The sequence below is a fragment of the Saccopteryx leptura genome, chromosome 3 (assembly GCF_036850995.1).
Source record: "Saccopteryx leptura isolate mSacLep1 chromosome 3, mSacLep1_pri_phased_curated, whole genome shotgun sequence".
NCBI classification, from domain to species: domain Eukaryota; kingdom Metazoa; phylum Chordata; class Mammalia; order Chiroptera; family Emballonuridae; genus Saccopteryx; species Saccopteryx leptura.
Window position 1 is genome coordinate 33,480,756 of NC_089505.1, and position 25,769 is coordinate 33,506,524.

Below are 25,769 nucleotides of genomic sequence, written 5' to 3' on the forward strand. Positions count from 1 at the left end.
CACAAAACTTAAAGAATGCGTTAAAGATAAAAATATTGATGATGTGACACAACACCAATATTTTCATCCAATAAAATAGACAAGTGACCAGAAGTACTGATTGTATAATGTACACTGGTCACAATATTTTGGGTAATGTTTAAAGTCAATTACTTTCTTGTTTTTTTCTTAACTGTCATTTGTTAGGGTTGGCAAAAGAGATTTGAGAGTTAACTTCTACTTTGTGGATTTCCAACAACTGCCCCATTTTCAGTTCCATACCACATTTCTGCCCTCCAAGAGAAACTCAAGTTCTAAACCTTCCTTCCCTCTGCAGTGTTCAGCGGCTGGTTTTTGCTGTCCCCTAACTCTAACACAAACACTGCAGGCCTTGGGGATCAATTCATAAAAACTTTTATAACACCAAGGTTCATGGGTTTAGTACCTATGTTGTTTTTCTTTATTTAATTTATTGTTTCAGGTCTTATATTTAGATCTTTTTTTTTTTTTTCTTTTTTTTTCTGAAGCCGGAAACGGAGAGAGACATTCGGACAGACTCCCGCATGCGCACGACCAGGATCCACCCGGCACGCCCACCAGAGAGCGATGCTCTGCCCACCAGGAGGCGATGCTCTGCCCCTATGGGACGTTGCTCTGTTGTGACCAGAGCCACTCTAGCGACTGGGGCAGAGGCCGAGGAGCCATCCCCAGCGCCAGGCCATCGTTGCTCCAGTGGAGCCTTGGCTGCGGGAGGGGAAGAGAGAGACAGAGAGGAAGGAGAGGCGGAGGGGTGGAGAAGCAGATGGGCGCTTCTCCTGTGTGCCCTGGCCGGGAATCGAACCTGGACTTCTGCACGCCAGGCCGACGCTCTACCACTGAGCAAACCGGCCAGGGCCTAGATCTTTGATCCACTTTGAATTAATTTTTGTACTGGGAAACAAGCTGTAGTCTAGTTTTATTCCTTTCCATGTGGCTTTCCAATTTTCCAAGCACTATTTATTGAAGAGGGATTTTTTTCTCCTTTGTGTGTTTTTTTTGGTTCCTTTTTGAAAAATTATTTACCCATATACATGTGGTTTAACTTCTGGGCTCTCAATTCTGCTCCATTGGTCTCTGTGTCTGTTTTTCTGCCAATACCATGTTTTGATTATTATTACTATATAGCATAATTTGAAGTCCGGTAGTGTGATACCTATTCTTTTTTCTTAGAATTCCTTTGGCTATTTATGGTCTTTTGTGGTTTCATACAAATATGTTGCTTTTTTGTTCTATTTCTTTAAAATATTACATTGAGATTTTGGTTGGGATTGCATTAAATCTGTGTATTGCTCTGGGTAATAGGGCATCTTAACTATGTTGATTTTCCAATCCGTAAACATGTAGTATTTTTCCATGTCTCTTTTTCAAACTGTTTTAATAATGCTTTGTAATTTTCAGTATATAAGTCCTCCACATCCTTTGTTAAGTTTATTTCAAGCTAATTTATTCTTTTTGTTGCAATTAAAAAAAGAATTGATTTAAAAAAAATTTTTCCTGAAATTTGTTAGTATATGGAATGCAGTGGATTTTTGTACATTGATTTTGTATCCTGCGATTTTACTGTATTTGTTTATTGTTTCTAATAGCTTTTTTAGTGAAGTCTTTAGGATTTTCTATATAAAGAATCATGTCATCTGCAAAAAGTGACACTTTCTCATTCCCTATTTGCATGCTTTTTGTTTTTTTCTCTTGCCTGATCACTCTGACTAGAATTACAAGAACTATCTTGAGTAAGAGTGGAGATAGTGGACATCCTTGTCTTGTTTCTGATTTTAGAGGAAAATCTTTCAGTTTTTCACTATTTATTATGATATCGGCTGAGGGTTTGTCATATATGACCTTTATTATGTTGATGTACTTTCTTTCTATATCCATATTATGGAGTATTTTAATCATAAATAAATGTGGTATCTTATCAACTGTTCTTTCTGCATCTGCTAATAAGATCATAATGGAGTTGTATTCACATTGTGGAGCAGCGATTTTCAACTGGTGTGCTGCAAAAAGTTTTTAAACATTCAATCTCTAACTATTTAGTCAGGGGCATTGATCTCTTTTCCCTTAGATTGTCAAATAAAAAAAAAAATGACAACAGCCAACACAAAATTAACCATCAGATCGACAAAAAATATATATATTTCTTGGTTCACTGTAGAATTTTAGTAATTAGTTTATGTGTGCCATGAAATGAAAAAGGTTGAAAATCACTGTTGCAGAAGCATATGAAAAGATTACACCCAAAACCCTCTTTTTAAAATGAAGTAATTTGGTCTTAACTGCAGAAACAATTAGCTTATATTATGGAGTAATGTTCCATAAAATTTATTTTTAAAACAAATTTGATTTTTACATCTGTAGCACCAGATTAATTTTATATTTAGCATGTCAGCTTCTATGGTGATAGAAATCAAGTGATTGTACTTTAGGGTTTGGATTTAAAAAGAAAAACCAGTATAGCCCAAAGGCCAAATGTCACCTTTCAGCCAGTCTTGCCTTTTGAAAGTGATTCCTTCCTACAGAATCACTGCTGAATAAAGTGAGGCAGATCATTGACATTCATTCTTCCATTCAATGCAGAATCCTTGATGAACTCATTTACTTTTCATGTGAAGCTATCATTAACCTGAAAATTAAATCAATTTCTTTCCATTTTGAGCTTGAAATTTAAGGCATCAATGATCATTAATACTCAAATTAGTGAGTTAAGTTTGTCTAGTAATCAGTGATGGTATACAAGATGACAGATACATTTCAGGGCAGTTTCACTTTCCTAACAGCTTTAATAGTGCAAATCAAAACTCTGAACCAGTTTGTGCCATCTTCACGCTGGACAAAAACTGATCGAGAATCATGTGTATGTTGATGTGGCTCTTAGCCCTAAAGGGGGAGTGGTGAACCTTTGTTGACTTATGAGGGCAGATTTCCTGATTATAATACTCAGCTAATATCTCCATTTCGTATAGAAATAAACAGACCTTTGGTTGCAGATGTGTGTTTCTTTGAAAGAAGTCATAGGGAAAAAAAAAATTTCTACTTTGCCCTCTGCCTCTTGTTTTTCGCTTATTGGTTTTCCCTCTTGGATGCAAAGAATTTCAAGTGAAAATTGGATTATGGACCATGAAGAAGGTTCTCCTGTCTCCTGTGAGTTGCATCTGTGTCAGCTCAGCCAATGAAATAGGGAAACAGATCATTTTCAGGAGTTCATGAAGGGTTCTAGGGTTGTGCTTTCTCATGAACTCTAATAGAGTTCTACTCATGTTATTTCCTTTATAGACTTTGAAACCAAAAGCTCTTTGAGTGATCAGAGGAAAGGAAGGCACTGGGTTCACACTATGCTCTCTCTCCCGAGGGATTATAGATCTCATGGACTCATTGTGCTTCAGTCCAATTAATGTCAGGCTCCTAAAGGATTTGGCTAGCCTTTGTCCCTGGGAAATAACTTCTAAACCCTTGGAATTTACCAAGTGATAGAAGTGTCTTTGTTCAGAGTCAATCAAGCATGTCTACATAATGAACCCTCAATAAACTGTAGATACTAGAGATTCTGTGAACTTCCCAGTTAGCAATACTCTGAGTATTGTCACACATCGATACTGGGAGAAGACAGTGTGTTGTGGATGATGGAAGAAGCTTTGCATCTGGAACCCTCTCTGGCTTTACTGAATGTGTCTTTTCTTTTGGTTGGTTCTGTCTTTTATTTTTGTGTTATAATAAAACTGTCACTACCTGTATAACACTTCCAGTATGTTATGTGAGTCTTTTGAGTGTATTATTGAAACTAAAGTGGTATGGAAACCTCCAAATTTGTAGCTAGCTGGTAAGAGTGAGGGTGGCCTTGGAGACCACTGAACTTGAAACTGGTGCTGAAGTGAGGTCAGTTTTGTGAAGGACTGTGCCCCGAGATCTGTGGCCTGACAAACTCATTGTATTGTTCTTCCCAAGCTTCTAGGCATGCCTGTCTTTGCCAATCAGAAACTGAACACTACAAGCTCAGCCCCTGTCACAGTAAATGACTTAAGACTTGTATCACACCTGTGAAATACTCTCTTCATCTTCCCACTGGCCAATTCTTCTGATAAACATTTGGGAAAGTATTCCAGTTTTTAATAAACCAAGTTGGCTAACTTAGCAAATAATAGCCCACACCATTATTAAAAACACAATGAACAGTAATAAATGCTAAGTGCCAACATTTGTTGGTTGCTTTTCGTGCACTCTCACAGTCCTGTGAGCAGACACAGTTATTATCTTCCTTTTTACAGAAGAGGATACTGACACTTAGGTGATATAATTTGCCTAAGGCCATACATCCTGATAAAGGAAAGGCCAAGATTGGATACTATGCTCTCAGAACATAGTAGCTCCAAACATTCCAACATGTAGGCATAGGTATTTCTAGAACTTCAAGGACTTTTAGTTTTGATTTTCCATGAAGTAGATTTTGAGAGAACTTGGGTGTAAAGAAACATTAGGAAAGAAGTGGAGAAATGAAATAGGAAAGGCAAGAGACAGCCCCTAAAAGGTACATTAACAAGCCTGTTACCACTCTTGGTAATTGAACTAGACCTTACTTGGGAACTCTTGAAGTCTGAGAAGAACTTGTGTGTTGCAGTAATATAATGTTATAGTAATTAAATATATAGAAATATAGAAAAATATGGAAGATATATGAAAATAATTAAGATATAATATTAAAAGCAATCAAGGAAATTAAATAAAGTTATGCCATCAGTATAGGAATTAATATAATGTGTACAGATATAATAAACAGACTCTACCTTTCATGCAGGGCCCAGTTAGCATGTGTGTGAAGTTATACATAGAGAAGAAGTGGCTTGATGTCAGAACTCTGTAAATTAACATAAACAAGAAGCTTCCTAGGAACACCTTAAAAGTGGCTTGATGTGACATTTCAGTAGATTAACATAAAAAGGGCTCCCTTCAAGCCCAAAAAGGTGGTTTGAGGTGATAATTCTGTAGATTGACACCTGCTAAGAGGAATAGGCCAGAAGAAGGTACTAAGCTAAGGCCCCCCGCCCTTGCCGCAGTAGTCATCCAGACTCCAACATTGAACACGGACTGTCTCCATGCCACTCTGACCAAGAACAGGCGAGGGGGGCACACCAAGGGGGCCCCTTAAGCTGTGCCCAAGCACACCAAAAGGATTGGTGAATAATAAGCCTGTGTGATTTTTGCATTTAACTTGTGTGTTGGTCGTGTCTTTCCTCCGGTGGCAGTTGGTCTGGGCACTGATAAGTAGAATCTTCATAGCCGCCTCAAGAGTACTCTCGAAGAAGCTGCCAGCCTTGCTGATAAGCAGGAGTGTCCCACTGTGCAGGGAAGCGGAATTGCGGATGCCTGATCTACGTAGAGCTTGGGCTGCACTGGGACATTGTGCCTCTGAGATATCTACAATGGCCTTCTCCAATCCCACCGAAGATATTTATACTACCTACCAGTCCATTGTTAAGACCAGGGGTAGCCAACCTTTTTATACCTACTGCCCACTTTTGTATCTCTGTTAGTAGTAAAATTTTCTAACCGCCCACCAGTTCCACAGTAATGGTGATTTATAAAGTAGGGAAGTAACTTTACTTTATAAAATTTATAAAGCAGAGTTATAGCAAGTTAAAGCATATAATAATAATTACTTACCAAGTACTTTATGTTGGATTTTCACTAAGTTTGGTAGAATAAATCTTTATAAAACAACTTACTACAGTTAAATCTATCTTATTTATACTTTGGTTGCTCTGCTACCGCCCACCATGAAAGCTGGAATGCCCACTAATGGGCGGTAGGGACCAGGTTGACTACCACTGGTTAAGACTGTTCCACTTCCAGCAAGCCCTGGAAGCATTGGTTCTAGTTGCTGAAGAAAGCCCCTGGGCAGTGGAAGCAGACCTTTACCACACTGTACTGGGTAGGCTGAAGAGGCTAGGGGTGGGCACTGACAAGTTTCTCATAGCTAAGGGTTTATTTAGTACAATGGTTCTCAAACTTTCTGAAGTCAGGGTGCATTTAAAATTCTACAAATAATTGTAGGTGCACTATATACAAATTTCTGAGAAATATGTTATAATAATTAAGTCAAATACTAAAGAAAAATATATAAAGTCCAAGCATGCTTTTATGGTAATTAAATGAAAGAAATACAACAAAATTAAATTTATTCTGACATTAAAAACCTTTTTATGTTACATTTTTTGAGTTATGCTTTTTAGAATTTGTAAAAAAGAGGGATTAAAAATTAAAAAACAACAAAATATTTATCTTTTTATATATATATATAGATACATTCTTAGTAAGATTTAGTAAATTCAGCAGGTCATGGCATGAATGTGTTAAGTTTTTTCATTCTTGTGTTTATGAGAAACATGAGCCTGATGTGTCCTAGTGATTTCTTCAATGTTTGGGCATATATTTGAAAGGCAAACTCTCACTTCTTCATCAATACATTGAAGAATTCCTCTTTTTACTCTTAATTGTGTTGAGTGCAGAAAACCCCCATCATATATATCATCTTAACTTTACACCAAACAAAGGATAGAAGAAACTTGCCTCCAGTCTTTCTGGGGAACATGGGGGTAGTGTAAACAATCCAGCACCACAGCTTAACAGCCTTTTGCAACCTAATCAGGCAAGTGAGATGGGGGGTTGGGCAGACTGTCAGCTTACAGTCAATTCCCCACACCTCTGTCCCCCAAAAATCTAAACTCCAAACACCCTGTTGGTTTTTTGGTCCCCAACAGGCACATATTTCTCTGGAATACCATAGGGTGCATCAGTGTGCCCTGGCACATACTTTGAGAACCACTGGTTTAGTGACACAGAAACTGTCTACCTGTGCTGTCCAACATAGTAACCAGAAATTATATATAACCATTTTAATTTAAATTAATTAAAATTAAATAAAATTAAACATTTTCTCAGCAACTGAAATATACATTTCAAACGCCTAATAACCATATGTGTTTAGGGACCACTAAACTGGACCTTGCAGATATAGGACATTTCCATTAACAATAGATGTTCTGTGGTTCAGTGCTAGTTTATACTGCTATGTAGGAGTTGTGGGGATATCCCTTCCAGAAAGTAATTTGGAAAAAAAAAATCAAAATCTCTATAACTGTTTATACTTTGAATAAACAATCTTAATTGGTCAAAGAACTAATTTTTAAGGTATCTATGAGCTATTCATGAACAAAAATGTTTATTATAACATTATTTTAAATAACAATACACACACACACAAACCAGGGACAATTTAAACACTCATTTTGGTCTGAGATAAAGAAGTTATACTTTCACAAATTGGAATGCTAGCCATTAAAAATTATATGTTAAAAAAGTTAAATGACATAAGAAAATTGTTTTGATACCAGGAGAATTAACAGAAGTAAAAAATAAAAATAACTGTGAACATATATGCTATGGAGTTTAAATATTTTTCTCTGTATCTTATATATATCCCACATTTTCTATAAAAATAATATTATCCCTAAAATCATAAATAAAATGAAAATGGCACATGCATACACACAAATCTTAAGGTCTTTGAAATCTTTATTTCCTCATCTAAATCATGAATAATGCTCTCGAGCAGAGCATGACTACAGGCTGAACTAAGGGGCAAGACACTGCAGATCTTCTTCCAGGTTTTATTTAGTCTTATCAAAACTTTTCAGCTATGATTATTTAAACAATTTTAAATAATTCTTACTGTCTTAACACTCAACCCATAGTTCTTGATCTTGATCACATGATGTTAATGGCTTCTTTAACCATGAGTGAATTTGTTTCTTCAATTTATTCCATAAACATTTGTTGAGGAACAATCGGAGACCCAGGATAGTACTCACCAGAGGTGAGCAAACCTTGATCAAGCCATGAGCACAGCAGGTGCCGTGTCCTGGGTACAGCTTGAGCAGCATAGCTGTTTCCCTGTCCCCTTGCTCCTGCTTGCCCCCAGCCTGCTGTACATTCCCACCAGAAGGCCTTTCGGGGCGAGACAAATGCTGTGTAAATGCAGAGTCCCGACGGAATAGCATTCTTCTGATGGGCTCAATAAAATAGCTTCAGTATGCAGGTTCTTAGGAAGTCTTCAGAGAACTTGATAGAAATAAATCTAGTTTCTTTAGCAATTTAATCAACACTGTTCTGCATCACAACTTCTACTACATAAGTAAGATAGATGTACTAGATATAGAAAGACATTCTTTATTTGGAACTTTAGTGCCTAACTATGTTACTACTTATTGTAAAACATATTTGTAGGAGCAGCTACTTGTCTGATGAATTATGACTGGAACAAACTGATTCCTCCAGCTATGAAACTTGCCTACGTTTCAGAGTCTGTGGTTAAATCTCTTTCATAACCGTTAAAACTGTGACTGTGGTGAGGTTTGCTGTCTTTTCTGGTTTTGAGCTTCTACTTTTCCTAGTTATGCAATTTATAGAAAGCTATGTAGTTTACTTAGGCTACACAGTTTTACTGGCCATTCAGCTAGGCAGTTTACCAGCTATACATTTACTCTTAGCGAACTACGCAGTTCATTTACTCATCATTAATTGATGGCTGGCTTTGTGCTAGGCATAGTATAAGTGCTGAAACTACAAACTTGGATCAGAAGCATTCCTCATCCTCAAAGAACTTATATTGGGAAAACATATATATATATAATACTTTTTTTCTTTTTATATGATGACTACTATACTAGAAACATAACATCGTGCTATGATAAACCTATTGCATGTTTTTGCCACCTCAAATTTCTCTTAAATGAATTACTTAATTTTCAGGATGTGTCAGCACACAGATAGATGTAAAACTCAATAGCTCGGTTGGTTGGAACATCTCTCCAAAGCCCAGAGGTTGCTGGTTTGATCCCTGGTCAGAGCACAAACAGGAACAGGCCAATATTCCTGTCTCTCTTTCTCCCTTCCTTTTTCTTCAAAATTAATAAATAAAATAAAAATAAAACACAGTCCAATAAATTTATTTATTTTATTTTATTTATTTATTTATTTATTTATTTATTATTTTTCTGAAGCTGGAAACGGGGAGAGACAGTCAGACAGACTCCCACATGCGCCCGACCGGGATCCACCCGGCACGCCCACCAGGGGCGATGCTCTGCCGACCAGGGGGCGATGCTCTGCCCCTCCGGGGTGTCGCTCTGCCGCAACCAGAGCCACTCTAGAGCCTGGGGCAGAGGCCAAGGAGCCATCCCCAGCGCCCGGGCCATCTTTGCTCCAGTGGAGCCTTGGCTGTGGGAGGGGAAGAGAGAGACAGAGAGGAAGGGGGGTGGAGAAGCAAATGGGTGCTTCTCCTGTGTGCCCTGGCCAGGAATCGAACCCGGGTCCCCCGCACGCCAGGCCGACGCTCTACCGCTGAGCCAACCGGCCAGGGCCCAGTCCAATAAATTTAGAGTGTAAGATACTAGTATTTCACAGCAATTTAATATGTTCCTGTTCCGCCAGAGGAAGGAGAAAGAGACCCAACCTCACGTCTTCCTGGGGTTCCTCCATTCTTACTCCCTTTTTCTCCTTCTTCTTTTCCTCCTCCTCCTTCTCCTTCTCCTCTTTCTCCTTCTTCTCCTTCTCCTTTTTCTTCTTTCTCTCTCCACTCCAATACACACACTCAAACTTAACATTAGACTATAGCCTATAGCTGGTATCACTTTTGGGCCAATTTTTTAAAAAAGAACAGTTTTGTATCAGCAAAATGTTTGAACATCCTGCTCTGTCTTCAGAAAAACCCAGGGCTGATGGAAGCATGAGCATTTGTCTCTCAACCTGTACCAGTCTTGTGGGAGAACCACAGCGAACCATGCTCATCCCCACACCGCCCATCTGTGGTTGAGTCTCGCTGCATTGGCAAGATCCATCACCTTGGTCCTCTGCTTCTGGAACTGGTCTGCAAAGTCAGACACTCAGTGTAACAGACGAAGAGAGCCTAGCTTGACTCTAACCAGCAAAGCCTTATAAGGAGGATGCAAAAATCACCTATCATATGCACTGACAGATGAGTTGCTCCAAAGAAACAGTTTAATAACTGTAATATTTTAATAGCATAACTTCTTGCCACCACTCGCAGCTATAAAATAAGCAGTTCCCACCTGCGCTATCATGCCTTCATTGCACTTCATAACCAGAACTACACTAAGCCAGTGTTTGTGCTCAATAGAGGTTTGTGCATTTTACTTCTAGGATGTAGTTGCCAGGAAACGAAAGTCCCAACACACCAGGGCTTTCTGAAACACAAAGCCCTTTTTGAATCCTTGACTTTGAATTCAATATCTAAATTCTAATATATGTATTATGATCTCGGCCTTAAGTTTGCTATAGAAAATATATTTTTGATAGGTATTATTTCTTCTAGGAGTTAAAAACTGTTAATAAAAAATTAAGTGTATTCAAAGATCTATTATTGTGCAAATATATATACATATATATACTCATACATAGGTATTTATTACTGTTCTCTAAACCTTTTTTCCTTTAAAATTGACAAGTGTTAGCTATCTCAGCTCCCACCTTATGCTCCCAACGCCCTGGGGTGCATCTCAGAGAGTGTCTTGTATTTCTTTCAACTTGCTCAGAAATGTAAACTCAGTGTTGCTAGAACTTCTGACCTTTTGGCATAGAACTAATGGGCCGAGACCTCTCCAGCAAAGTTCCATAAATATCACTTTTTAACGTCTATTTTTAAAACCCTTTAAAAAAATAATAAATTCCTTTCATTCAGAACATTTAAAGATTTAGTAAATTAGAAAACAAGGTGCTTTCATTCCACCAAAGCGAGAGAAGCTCTGTTATCTTTTGGTACCTGTTTTTCCCGGTTTCGTAATCCAGTTATATTTAGTTTTAGTTGCATTTTATCTTTTCTACAAGATTGACTCATATAGTTAAAATGTATTTTCTCTTAATCATATTTCATGATTGTTTCTTTGTATTGTCATTTGGTAAAACACAATTTGTAATCACTGCAGAGGGTTTCATTCTAAATATAAATCACCATAGTTCAGTAGTCTGTTCCTATTGCTGGAAACTTGGTCCAATTTTTTTTTGCTATTCTTACTATTGCTATGTCTCATATATCTGTGCTTATTTCTGTTGATGTCCTTGGGGTAAATTCTGAGAAATGTTATTTTGGAGTCAAAGTGTAGGAATAGTTTGATGGTTTTGATTTATATTAGTATTCTTTAAAGATCGATAGATTAGGGTCCAAATTTCCTCTTTCCCTAACAAGCTTTGAGACCTTAAATGAGTTGTTTCTATAAACTTCCAGGTTTTCATCTATAAAATGGAAATTATATAAAAGAATAAATTGTACTAATTTATACTTCCCTTAGCAATGTATAAAAGAACATTAGACCTTGTACTCTGCACGTTTTTTTTTTTTTTTAATTTTCACCTTTTCCAATAGAGTAAAAGAAAATGATGCCCCTGGCCGAGTAGCTCGGTTGGTTAGAGCACCATCCCAGTAGCCCACGGCTGTAGGTGCAACTTCAATCAGGGCATGTACAAGAATCAATCAATACATGCATAAATAAGTGGAACAACAAAATGATATTTCTCTCTCCCTTTCTCTCTCTAAAAATCAGTAGGTAAATAAAGAAAAATGATATTTAATTTTATTACAAGGAATGTTATACATTTTTAGATATTTAATCATTTAAAATTTTATTTATGAATTAACTATTTTTATTTTTCTAATGGTGCATTTATCTTTTATTTGTTTGAAAGAATTATTTTATTCCTTATAATTATATATTAACTGCATACATATTTTTACTTCTTTGAAGTTAAATCTGTCTATCTTTAATTTTTTTTGTAATCTTAGTTCAATTGTTTTAATTCTTTTTAGTTTAATTTTTATATTTAAATATTAAACTCATTTGAGATATTTATTTTATCAGTTCCATGAGATAGAATCCTTGCTAAATAATCCTCTCTCTCATCGTGAATTTGAACCAACATCTTTTTTAATACTTCTACATGTATATTTCTGATTTCAGATTTGATTTGTTTCAATAGTACTCCAGTACTATGCTTTTATATATATTATAATTTTATAGTATTTTTGAACATCTAAGAGTGCAAATCCTTTGGCCAAGTATTTCTATCTCTTTTTGCCTATTTTGTCCTTCCAGATAAACACTAGAACTATGGTAAATAAAAACATACAAATACATTTGATATTAATTGGAATTTATAAATTAATTCTGAAAGAATTGACATCTTCAGACTCAAGTCTTCTCAGTTACACACTCAATTTTTATAAAATAACTGCAACTCACAGTCACCACCTCTGGCAAGAACCCACAGAGCTGTACTACATGTTGCTGATCTACAAACTTTGACAGTCAAATAAGTAGAAGCAAGGATGAACCATAAGTTTGACTCCAAGGTCATAAGACCTGGTTGTTTGTGACTCAAAAGTCCCAGAAGACTCTGCAATTCTGGCTTATTGCTGTTTTTGTTCATTAATATAATTAAATCTCTTAAATAAATTGATGTTAATTTTTTAATATAAATATAAAAACATAAAATTTAAGTTGCTATTTATTATTGTGGTCCTCACTTCTTCGTCAAATGTCTTGGGGTGGTAAGAATTACAAAAACTGCTAATCAGTTTTGCTGTATAAAAGGATCCAACAATGATTTATTAGTAGTTTTTACAAAATCAAGCTTTTAATCAATAAGATGAACCACAAGAAATTACTGATCTTAGGTTCTTGTATGAACAAAAGTGGCAACTTCATATGACTCAGCTTAATGTATACTAACAACCTCTTTTGGTATGGTTCCCTTGTGTGGTATCAGCCAACTTTGTAGATCTCACTCCTTTTCGCCTATGATGTATGAATAAAATTAAAAGTTTTGTTTCCATAATTTTTTGAGAGATTAATGGAAACACCTATCTAAAATGAAGGAAAATTGGCCCTGGCCGGTTGGCTCAGCAGTAGAGCGTCGGCCTGGCGTGTGGGGGACCCGAGTTCGATTCCCGGCCAGGGCACATAGGAGAGGCGCCCGTTTGCTTCTCCACCTCCACCCCCTCCTACCTCTCTGTCTCTCTCTTCCCCTCCCGCAGCCAGGGCTCCATTGGAGCAAGGATGGCCCGGGCGCTGGGGATGGCTCCTTGGCCTCTGCCCCAGGCACTAGAGTGGCTCTGGTCACGGCAGAGCAACGCCCCGGAGGGGCAGAGCATCGCCCCCTGGTGGGCAGAGCGTCGCCCCTGGTGGGCGTGCCGGGTGGATCCCGGTAGGGCGCATGCGGGAGTCTGTCTGGCTGTCTCTCCCCGTTTCCAGCTTCTAAATAAATAAATAAATAAATAAAATGAAGGAAAATTGGTGCATATATGAATGGCTGGTAAAAACAAAACTCTTCTCATATACAATTTATTGTACTTCAAGAAAGAACATCCTTTCCTGTAATGTATTTGGTGTGGGGAAAACAGCTGTGCTAGGCTTGCTCGCTGCTTTGCTCGCTGCTTTACCGGCTGCAAGCACTTCGTGCAATTAGTGTATGAGCAATTGACAGTGCTATTGTAAGGATATAAGTGCTTCCTATCAGGGGCGATGAGATCAGATAGCGCTCCCACCACGGAGGGCGAGGTGGAAGTGAGGTTTGTTTCCTGATCCCTTGCCCTCCACTGCCAAAAGCAGGTTTTACTTTTTCTTTTTTCTTTCTTCTTTTGGCTTGCCTGTCTTTGTGAGCCTCCAATAAATTGGTATGGCTCACCATTTTCCAGCTCCACAGTTCCTTTACCGTCTGCCCGAATTCAAAACGAATCTGTGCCACAACCACTGGCCTTACATCTGGCATAACTGTGTTAAGTGATCTTTTTAAAGCATGGAATATACAATCAGCTCAATGACTTTCCCAAGCTTCAGTACAGGGGTCCCCAAACATTTTACACAGGGGGCCACTTTACTGTCCCTCAGACTATTGGAGGGCCGGACTATAAAAAAAACTATGAACAAATCCCTATGCACACTGCACATATTTTAAAGTAAAAAAACAAAATGGGAACAAATACTATATTTACAATAAAGAACAAGTAAATTTAAATCAACAAACTGACCAGTATTTCAATGGGAACTATGGGCCTGCTTTTGACTAATGAGATGGTCAATGTCCAGTTCCATATTTGTCACTGCTAGCCATAACAAGTGATATGACACGCTTCTGGAGCCATGACGCATGCGTCCCGCATCACCGGAAGTAGTACTACGTGAGCGAGGCTGCGCTTTGCGGCGGTGCCGCCACATACAATACTCCAGGACCACCAATGAAAGAGGTTCCCCTTCCGGAATGCGGCAGGGGCCAGATAAATGGCCTCAGGGGGCCACATGCAGCCCATGGGCCATAGTTTGGGGACTGTAAGGACCAAGAGAAGATCAGAAAATAAGCAGGGCACTAATGGAACAGGAAACTTAAGGGTTACAGGCAGGTCCTGCTCCTGTTCTGTTAGGAATAACATGCCCAAGGTCGTTCAAGAAGCAGAGACAGATAGGGACTCTGGGAGGCTGAGAGAGAAGAAAAAAAAAAGAAAAAGAGACAAACGTTTGCATTCTATTGGTTAAAAGACCCTTATCAGAAGTTTAGGTTTGGAATTCGCCAATGAGCTAGACCCCAGCCCCTGTTGCTATGCTATGTGCAGCCCCCTTAGCAAATAGGTTACCGCTACATCTGCTTCTCTATTAGGCTTGCTTGCTTAGCTTATAAAAAGATTTAGCTGTGAGCACTAGGTGCGATTCCCATCTGCAGCTCCTTGTGAGCACAGTGTCTCTGGACACCTCAGGAATTTGCCCCTGCGCAGGTAAAACTGGCCAATAAAGTTACATCTATACTCCTGAAAGTCTCTGACGTTTGTTCTTGTACCCGGTGGATGTTACAGGGACCCCTGCTTCAGTATATCTATAGACTTTGAACTAAGAAATCCAAGCTCTCCAAATCTTTCAGACCTTGTCTGCTGTTATTTCCTGTCGTGTGTTTATCATTCTAGTCAGTGCAATCCACTTTTAGGTCCCAAAACATGATTTGTTTAATTTTTTCTAATTTAAAATATTTTTTTTACTTTTAGTTCATTCTCTTGATCCCACTTCTTCTGTCTCCTTCACTATCTAAATTGTATCTTTCATTCAGATTCCAAAATCAAGATTATTTATTTCCAGGGGAGTGAGAAACATCTAACCTATACTGCTTTTTATAGCACCCATCATAATTGACCCAATTGTACTCTGCTTATGTACTGTCTTATGTTCTTGGTAAGGCTTCTCACTTCTTTAGTGTATCATCATCCACTTAGCTCTGAACTATCTGGGCAGGAACGATAATGAAGGTATGCAAGTTATTCTAGGTGACTCTTCCAATTTTTATTACTCTTGGGCTGTGGGCCTAATGAGGTTAGTTTCCTGCCTCTTGTTTCTCCTCTACAAAGGGGGTCTAACCCACATGACCAGTGATATGCTAGTGGAGAGAAGGTTGCCCTGGGGGTAAGATCTTTGTTTTTTCAAGTTTTGCCTATTATTAGGCACCTGGGGCTTTCTACCCTGGTGACCTTCTGTGCCTGGCCTAGAGGCCTTGCTCTGCTTCTGTCTACCTGTCTACTATTGGATCCACCGGGTACGAGAACAAACGTCGGAGACTTTCAGGAGCTTAGATCGTACTTTATTGGCCAAGTTTAACCTGCACAGGGGCGAACTCCCCAGATGTCCTGAGACACCATACTCACAGGGAGATGCAGATGGGAGTCGCCCCTGGCGCTTACAGCCAGGTCCTTATATATCCTAAGTAAGCAAGCATTATACAGAAGCAGATGTGGTGGTTAACTATTCGCTAAGGGGTCCGCACGCAGCATAGCAACAGGGGCTGGGTTTAGCTTAGTGGTGAATTTCAAACATGAACTTCTGATAAGGGTCTCTGACCAATGGAATGCAAATGTTTCTCCTCCTTTGTGCTGATCTTCTTTGTTCTCAGCCTCACAGGGGCTCTATCAGCACCTCCCTGTTCTGGCTCCTTCAATAATTACACTCTGGCAGTCTCAGCACCCCTTCCTGAATCTAACATCTACTACATTTGGACTTTAGGAAAATACAAACAAAAAAGAAAATGACAGTGTTTTTATATTTTCTTTTCTTTTTTTATTCAGTGAGAGGAGAGAAGGCAGAGACAGACTCCCACATGCACCCGACTGCAATCCACCTGGCAAGCCCACTAGCGGGAGATACTCTGCCTGTCTGGGGCTGTTGCTCTGTACTGAGCCTTTTTTTCTTTGCTTGAGGTTGAGGCCATGGAGCCATCTTCAGTGCCCGAGGCCTACTCACTTGTACCAATCGATCCATGGCTGCAAGAGGTGAAGAGAGAAAGAGAGAGAGAGAGAGAGAGAGAGAGAGAGAGAGATAGGAAGGGGGAGGGGTGGAGAAGCAGATGGTCACTTCTCCTGTGTTTCCTGGCTGGGAATCAAACCCAGGACATCCACAAGCTGGGCCAACGCTCTCCCACTGAGCCAACCTACCTGGGCCCATATTTTCTTAAAGAGTGCTTATTTGTGATCAATGTTGTTATAAATTGCATTGTTCTTGAAGGTTATAAACCACACTCATGGAGAAATATTTTTCCTTGAGAGTAACGGAGGCATGAGAGATATCCTTAATCTCTCCCCTCTAAATTTCAACAAACTGGAACAGCTATAACTCAGTGGAGGAACCCCAGCTGGGCTTGCAGGCTTTACCTGAAACATGGAATGGACTAAAGTGTTTGCAAGAAAGCTAACAGTTCCAACTTCAAGTTCACAGTGAAGCTCCAGTTCAAGTTCATGATCAAGTTCATGGCCATGATCAAGCTCAAATTTCTGGTTGAGGTCAACTTCAAGCTCAGGTTTGTAGTCAAGTTTAAGCTCAAGTTTAAGCAGATGGTCACTTCTCCTGTGTTTCCTGACCGGGAATCAAACCCAGGATATCCACAAGCTGGGCCAACGCTCTCCCACTGAGCCAAACTCAAGTTCAAGGCAGTGTTCAAGTTCAAGGTCAAGTTCAAACTCACAGTCACCACTTTGCAGCTGCAGCTCTGACTCAGGCTCATGCTCAGTCTCCAGCTTGGGTTCTTACATTTTTTTACATCTGTCAATTTCACTTTTTGAGAGAAGATTGTTTTGTAGTTCTATCCCTAACTGAAATAAATGTAGAATTACTCATTCCATAAAAATGAAAAGGCAATACTTTCTAACACATTTTATGAGATCAACGTAACCCTGAGACCAAATTTTTAGAGCCGACAGGATCTCAAGATGTCACACAACTAGTGAGTAGAAGAACCAGAATTCATATCTAAGCTTGTCTTACTCTAAAGCCCTGCTTATAACAACTCTTCTAGGCTGCCATGATGGTAAGCAAACATTAAGCATAAAAACAGAATGAAAGTGAAAGTACATGGCATCTTCAACTGTTTATCGAGCACCTGCATGCTTGAAGTAAGGTTTTGCCCACAAGGTAAAAAATTCTGGACTGGGTGGATAGGAAATCAGAGTTCAGATTCTTCTTTTGCCATAGATTCTTCCTCACTGTTGGTCACATGCTATCTAACCTCCCTTCCAGCTTCCACGTTCAATGCTCAGCCGGCAGGGATATCAGGGAAGATAAGACTGATAAGCATATTATTCACATACCCAGAGGAGGCAGGGCTAGAGGCTGTCTTTTTAGTTTCAGCACTATTTGGTTTAGTGAAAGTATTTTGTTTTAGTACATGACTTTCAAGGAACAGATAAAACAAGTCTGTACTTGGTCTCATTCCAACTTACAGGACACACTGGAATTTTATGCCTCATTCATCCAAATGTTCAAGCGGGCATTCCCTCAACCAGTATTTAAAACCTATTGAGCATTAGGCATACTCAATGACATTTACTGAGCAAATCTAGGTGAAGGGAGGTCTTGATAAAAAGTTTTTTAAAAAAGAAAAGAGGACATTTTGGACTTCACACGTCGCTTTTGAAGATCTTATAACAATCTGGAAAGGTGTTGCTGTTTCCCCCCGTTTTTTACATTAGAAAACTAAAACTCGAAAACAAACAAATAAATAAATAAACCACACTCACAGCAGTTTGCACTAGTATTATCTTTCTTTGGAGTTTTAATAAATTTATTAAATAAAATTTGCCACATTTAAGCTGCTTTAACTAAAGTCTTAGTTCCCCCTGGCTCTTAATTTTTTTTTTTCTTTTTCCTGGCCTTAATGAGATGAGAATCCTTAATACTTGATAAAAACTTTTTTAACTAAAGTTTAATTTAATCAGATAATGAGAATGGTTTGGCTGGAGAAGTCTCACGCGGTATTCTTATTAATTATTTTTATTTCTTTTATATTATTGTGTCTTCAAATATTTAGTGATAATACTTGTCCTCACATTTCAAAATCCTTTCAGTTGTTTCTGAACCTTTTGTCACTTGATGTCTTTTATTCCTTTATGGTGTATAATGGACATCCATTCTTTATGTGAGAGGAAGTTGTAAGGTTGCTACATAAAAATGTTACATTATTGAGGCAAAGATAGTATTTTCTTAAATATTCAGAAAAACAAATGGGCAAACACAGTAGTACATTAAAAAAATCTTACTGTGTTTGTATGAGGTGATAATTTGACAACTGTTTGGTTTGGTTTGGTTTTTTGTTTTTTTTTTCCCCCTGAAGTATATGTAGGTAAAAATCTGGGAATGAAAACATATGAGAGGGTTTCCAAGTACTCATTTTATTTTCAAATTTCCTTTATCTTTTGATGGCCTCAGAACAGTAGCTTCTGCTCTTCATGCCTTTTCATCTTGGAGTTTTGAGACTTGTTTTCTTTTTCTTTCTTCTTTTTTTCTTTTCTAAGTCCTACTCCTCACAACAAAGCCAGAAGTGTGACAGGAAGGTGTGAGTTTTAATTTACACCAGAGTCTCGCAAATAATGACTTTTCACACCCTGCTCTTGCTGCTTAGCCTAAGGGAGGAGTTCTGTGGCTACTGCTGTCGTAGCAAATTAAATCCACCGCTGTAATTCTGAAAGGCATTCTTCTGTCTTTAACCCTTGTTTTCAATTTTGCAACTTGGTGTTTGTGAACACTTATAAGAATATGATTTATTACTTTGCAATATACTTGTTTTCTAGGAAATGATTTTTGAAGGCTGTCATCTTTCCAGATTGTCAAGTATGAGAAGTAAATGTTTTCCCTTTTCACCACTCTATGTGATGGGGAAATTCAAATACACAGAAATGAAAAATGCAATATTACCTTTAAGAACTTATAGCAATAAAATTTAAATATACGTTATCTAATAAATACTTTTATTTTTTCTTATGATTCAATTTCTCTACGAGTAGCTTTTTCCCATGTTTATAGAAAAGTCAGAGTCTTACTATACAAGTAAACCTCTAGCAATTTGATTGAAAGATGAAATCAAAAGTAGTATTAAAACAGTTTTTTTAGTTTCTTCTCAGTGCATTAAAAGTAATTTAAATTGAATTATAAAATATAAGAGGGAATGAGCTGCCTAAGGGAAACAGGAAAAAGTATTGAAATTGCTATACTTGCTTTAAATTTTCTAAGTGGTTACAGAAGAATAGTAGCATGCAAACATAACTGAAGAGTTAAAAAAGTAAACTGTGTATGCACATCTTTCACTATGATTACTAAAGTACCTATTTATTTTCTCCTTTTGAGTTTACCCAACTAAAATTTTAAAAATGCTTTCTCAGTCATTGTTCTAGCTTTCCCTAGTTATCTTAGCAATCATAATGGTGTTTAATAGTTCTAGAAAGGAACAGAATATACTCTTATTGGAAGGATAGAAATATCCAGATTCTCCTGAGGAATTTATCTCCTGCCTTCTTCTCCTCTTGCTAATCCAAAACTAGCTTTCTCTCCTAGCTGGGGAGCAACAAGGGGTTAAACTGTCTGGGTTTACTGGGTATCTCAGTCAGGATTTTATCTGAGCCTTCCTCCCTTCCTCCCCTGCCCACCTCTTTTGTAAATGTCAACCACTTCCTGAGGAGACAAGTAGTGGTGAATTTCACACCTTTCTTTTCTTTGTGAAGAACCCTGGGTGTTAATGGTACAGGATTGGGTACCATTGTAGTCTCCAGCTGTCTGTTAGTCAAGCTGAGGGATGCCTGTGGGAAAAAAAAGTAGGAGCAGGTGAAGAAATTTGAGTAATGAGACTGGGAAATAGGTTCAAATTGGTCTCATTTAAAAAAAAAACAACAACCAGTCTTTTGTTTTATTAGCAACTTTTAGATACATATCCAAAAATTAGCCATTTGAAAGAAGCTTGAAATGGAGAGTCTGAGAGAGTCTGCCAAGAGAAGGGACTGAGATTAGAAAGCTGATTGGTAAAAAAGAAAAATAAAATAGAAAAAACCAACAATCAGAAAGAAAAGCTGAAGACTCCCTTTCTGACCTTTTATTCTGCAGGTGTATTTCTTTGCAACAGGACGCAGCAATGGAAACCTGGTCAGTTGACCAGGTCTGCGGTTGGTTGGTGGAGAAAAACTTAGGAGAGCTAGTTCATAGGTTTCAAGGTGAGTTTTTACACTTTTTCCAAATGTTAATTGAGCAGCCTGGGTATAGACTGAGTGTCCTTTGTTACTGGTAACCGCTTTTGTTGCCTCTGCCTGAGTGTGGATGTGCAGTGGTTGCTGTGCGGAGCTTTCCTTTCTTGACTGACTGTGGCCGTTTGCATTTGACCTACTATAGTATTCACAAGAGAATATAATATTTCAAAAGGAACTCAAATAAAATAAGTCATACATATTTAATACAATACCTTTTTGATATCATTTGATACCACTTTTGCCTTTAAATAACGCAGCGTGTGTTTTGTGCAGTACTAGGCTTACAAGTATTGAAACAGTGCCTGTCAAGTGCTGTTAGGGATAATTTTTCTGAGCAAATATTTTTTCCTTAGGAAAACAATACCTGTAAGAAAGAATCAGACAAGGGGAGGCGATCGTGTGGAAGGAACAGGACTTTATTGTGACTCCACATTCTAGTACTTTCTTAGCCACAGCTATCAGTTTGGAATTGGGCAATATCAGTGTTCTATCTTCGTTAAAAATACAAATCATTTTATAACAGCAGAGGGCAAGTTTGGATGATCCTTTTAACACCAGCAACAATTTTTTCTTGCTGGGAATGTGGTTTTACAGTGTTTTACCAGGCAGGCGTATAGAAACTCTTTTTTTCCCCCCTTCTTTTTCCCAGAGGAAGAAGTAAGTGGGGCTGCTCTCCTAGCACTTAATGATCGGATGGTTCAGCAACTGGTAAAGAAAATTGGGCACCAGGCTGTTCTGATGAATTTAATTAAAAAGTATAAGCAGTCGAGTGAAGGACGGAAGTCCCCAGGAAGCCCTAGAGAAGCAGCCCTGGTCAGGCAAGCAGCGGCAGCCCGGGAGTAAGTCCGTTCCTGAATTTCTCATTTCCATGCATGACATTTGGGCTTAGACCTCTTTGAAAACTGTGACCATTTTCAGTCACCTGTGTGTATTGTATTTCTAACAGCTGCATAAAGATCACTTTTTGCAAAGTTTTATGAATCAAGTTACATTGTTTTAAGTGTTGTTGTTGTTTTTTTAACACTGTTGTTGTTTTTTTTAACACTGTCTCCAATTGTCAGAGTAGTCTTATAAGTCAGGAGTTCCTATAGAAAAGTCTGTAGCAAGCAGTTGCACGTACAACATGAGTAGAAATTGACCCCTGCCTTTAGGTCTTAAAATAAGATTTGAGAAATGCCTTTTGGCTGCTCCTTTGCTTCCCCTTAACTATTTATTTATTTGTTTGTTTGTTATTAAATATGCCAAGGATTCCTTACAGAAGCTAATTTATAGTCTCCTCTAGAAGCATTTACATCATAATTTGCTAGAGGCCTCCACAGTATAATTTGTTAAAGAATTTTGCTACAAGATATCTAGTTTTTCAAGAGTATTCTTGGAATGCTAAACACTATGATAGCATCCCACAGAAATCATATAGAGAAATTTGTGGTGGCTTTGAGGTTTAGTGATGATTTCATTCGATTGTTTTTTATCACTGACTTTTGCAATGAAAAGGAGTAATAGCAAGAATTTTAAAATTAAAATGTTCCTTTTACAGATTTATGCCCCAGGATTATTTCAGGCATTCTGATTTGGTTCTTCCATATTTTGAGAGTTTTTGCAAGGTCTCTAACCTTAAATAATGGCTGTAGAACAATTATTCCTTAATTTAAAAAATAAGATTGTGATGTTTGCTGAAATACATTCTATATCTTAAGTTTTTTCAGATTATATCTGTAATAACATGTATTTCTGTCTTACTTTCTGATAAGCAACATAAAGTGAGAGAGATCTGGGTTAAGTAACTTGATTTTTAGGGTATTTGGATATTGGGATGTGGAGGGGGATGGGTAGGCATGAAGGGATGGTCCACAATTGGCCTGGAGAGTCTCCCATCTGAAGTATTTGAAGGATGTCTCCTAAACATTGTTTTAACATACCTGTATAAAAGTATACTCTCTATAGGTGACTTTGATGAAGCTCCCATTGCATGCTTTAACTTCTTTCCAGAGATGGGAGGGTGAAAGACTCAACTAGAGCTCTAAGTAATTTCCCGGCATGCTTGGATGACTTGGACTTTGAGCCGAAGTTCTCTTCAGTTGACTGAAATCTTGATATGGCCTTGAACACAACTTGGAAGAAGACAGACAGGCTTGCTTCCACTGCATATCAGTTTTTATAATGTTGTCTAGTAAATGAGAACGGACTGGCCTGTAGAAAATCTGGGCTCATTCCTGGTTCTGCCACTGACGTGGATTAATTCTGTTAAATATTGATGTTCCCTCCTGACCAGGCGGTGGCGCAGTGAATAGAGCATCAGACTGGAATGCCGTCGACCCAGATTTGAGACCCCAAGGTCGCCAGCTTGAGCGCGGGCTCATCTGATTTGAGCAAAAGCTCACCAGCTTGGACCCAAGGTCACTGACTCGAGCAAGGGGTTACTCAGTCTGCTAAAGGCCCACGGTCAAGGCACATATGAGAAAGCAATCAATGAACAACCAAGGTGTCACAATGCACAATGAAAAACTAATGATGCTTCTCATCTCTCCGTTCCTATCTGTCTGTCCCTGTCTATCCCTCTCTCTGACTCTCTCTGTCTCTGTAAAATATATATATATATATATATATATATATATATATATATATATATATATATATATGTATATATATATATATTGACGTTCCTGCCACTTCTTCTGTAGTCTGTGAAAAGTAACACAGTACCCAACTCCGCATTAATTCACACAGATGTGACTGTAGACAGGTAGACGTTAACAAAAGAGAAGGGAGCTAGACTGGCTGGGCGTGACTGACTCTGGAGTTACACTGAATCAAATTTAAATCTGGAAATTACAGCTGCAGGCACCCCAGGGATAGCTAATCCCTGCCAAGGGGATTAACATCCTTCTGTGCCCCGCTCCCAAGGAAGGGGAACGGCTGGTTCACTCACCCAGACTATGAGGAGGAGAAAGAAACAATAAAGAGGAAATTCCTCTGTTAAGTGCAAGCTCAGTGGAAACAAGATGAGAAGGCAAATTTTTGAGGACTGTGTAGTTAGGAGCCAAAATGGCACATAAATGGGCAGAGTCTAGCCTGAGAAAATCTTGCAAAAATGCTGGATTGGATTGGGGGAGGACCCAGCACAAGCCCACAAAGTATTTGGAAAAAGGTTAGTTAGTTTGAAAGAAACCCTGCTCTCCCCAAGCCAGAAGTAATATAATCAAAGCTTAACCAAGGCCCATTTAGGTAGCACACATACATTCTTCTGTTATTTTGCACACATTCTCTTTCCATAGCAGCCACGGGGCTCCCAGGGCGGGAGCGCTGCAGCGAGCAGAGTTTATGTGGGACTACTGGAGCCCAGGCTGAGGGCAATGCAGGTCTGGCCCCTGAGCTTTCTGATGGGCACTTGGTTTACCAGACCCTGGACTTCCTCTGCAGTAAGACAGAGCTAAACCATCTGGTCATGGATGAATGGATGAGTATTGGGTACGGGGTGGGGTGGGGTGGGGGCAGTCCTTTATTTGGCTCCAATAAATTGGGGGAGGGGGAGAAAAAGAGAGAGAAAGATAAAAAGCATCAACTCGTAGTTGCATCACTTTAGTTCATTGATTGCTTCTCATACATACCTTCTTGGGGGGAGGGGTTGGGGTGGAGGCTCCAGCCGAGCCAGTGACCCCTCACTCAAACCAGCAACCTTTGGGTTCAAGCCAGCAACCAGGGGTTCATGTTGATGATCTCATGCTCCAGCCAGCAACTCCGCACTCAAACTGGTGAGCCCGTGCTCAAGCCGGCGACCTTGGGGTTTTGAACCCGGCACCTCAGCATCCCAGGTTGATGCTCAATTCACTGCGCCACCACCAATCAGGTGCTTCAACGAAGCTTAACACTTAATCCTCCTATGTTTGGGTCCATGAAATGCTTTTCTGTGTCTCTGTGAAAGAACTCTGTTTCCACCAGCAACATCAGGAGTATCATAATCTTCAAGAAAATCTCCTCTCCTATTGCAGACCAAAATAGTCTTGTGTTAAATATTAAGTATTGCTAACCTGGTTAAAAAAGCCATTGTCAGACTAACCAGGTGGTGGCGCAGTGGATAGAGTATCACACTGGGACGCGGAGGACCCAGGTTTGAAACCCTGAAGTCTCTGGCTTGAACACGGGCTCACCAGCTTGTGCGTGGGGTCGCTGGCTTGAGCAAGAGGTCACTCTATTTGCTGTAGCCCCCTAGTCAAGACACATATAAGAAAGCTGGCCCTGGCTGGTTGGCTCAGCGGTAGAGCGTCGGCCTGGCGTGCGGGGGACCCGGGTTCGATTCCCGGCCAGGGCACATGGGAGAAGCGCCCATTTGCTTCTCCACCCCCCCCTTCCTCTCTGTCTCTCTCTTCCCCTCCTGCAGCCAAGGCTCCATTGGAGCAAAGATGGCCCGGGTGCTGGGGATGGCTCCTTGGCCTCTGCCCTAGGCACTAGAGTGGCTCTGGTCGCAACAGAGCGACGCCCTGGAGGGGCAGAGCATCGCCCCTGGTGGGCAGAGCGTCACCCCTGGGGGGCGTGCTGGGTGGATCCCGGTCGGGCGCATGCGGGAGTCTGTCTGACTGTCTCTCCCCATTTCCAGCTTCAGAAAAATACAAAAAAAAAAAAAAAAAGAAAGCAGCAGTGAACAACTAAAGTGCCACAATGAAGAATTGATGCTTCTCATCTCTTTCCCTGCCTGTCTCTCCCTATCTATCTTTGACTCTCTCTCTCTGTCTCTGTCAAAAAATTAAAGAAAAAAAAAGAAAGAAAGAAAGCCATTTTCAAATGTAAACAAGCCTTGGAACACTGGTTGTCTAGTTATTTATGAATGAGGACTTTGTACTCTACTCAATAAGTAGGTGACTCACTTTGAGGATTGTGTTTTCAGGTTAAATTATTCTGGTGCAATGCCACTATTGTAAATGGGATTATTAGTTATATTTGGTTAAAAATGCTTATTTGCTTATTTACTTTTGTCAAATATATTGTCACTTAGGAATCATAGAAAGAGGCATGAGAATAAGCAATTTAATTCAACCCTTTCAAGAGGTGCTTAATAAAGCTAGGAAACTTGGCATAGTAGAAAGAACTCAGAAGCTAGGTATCAAAACCCTGTTCTGATATTAGCTACCCATCTAATCTTGGAGAGTTGCTTGAT

At 39.2% G+C, this 25,769-nt stretch overlaps 1 protein-coding gene across 1 annotated transcript in view; it reads left to right on the forward strand.

The window, feature by feature from the left end:
* The first annotated feature begins 20,105 nt into the window (after nt 1-20,105).
* SAMD3 (sterile alpha motif domain containing 3) overlaps nt 20,106-25,769 on the forward strand; it is a 37,812-nt gene continuing 32,148 nt past the window's right edge. The window contains exons 1-3 of the mRNA XM_066371780.1: nt 20,106-20,118; nt 20,478-20,584; nt 21,267-21,456. Coding sequence (XP_066227877.1) covers nt 20,506-20,584; nt 21,267-21,456 — 269 coding nt within the window. The 5' untranslated portion in view covers nt 20,106-20,118; nt 20,478-20,505. The remainder of the gene's footprint in view (nt 20,119-20,477; nt 20,585-21,266; nt 21,457-25,769) is intronic.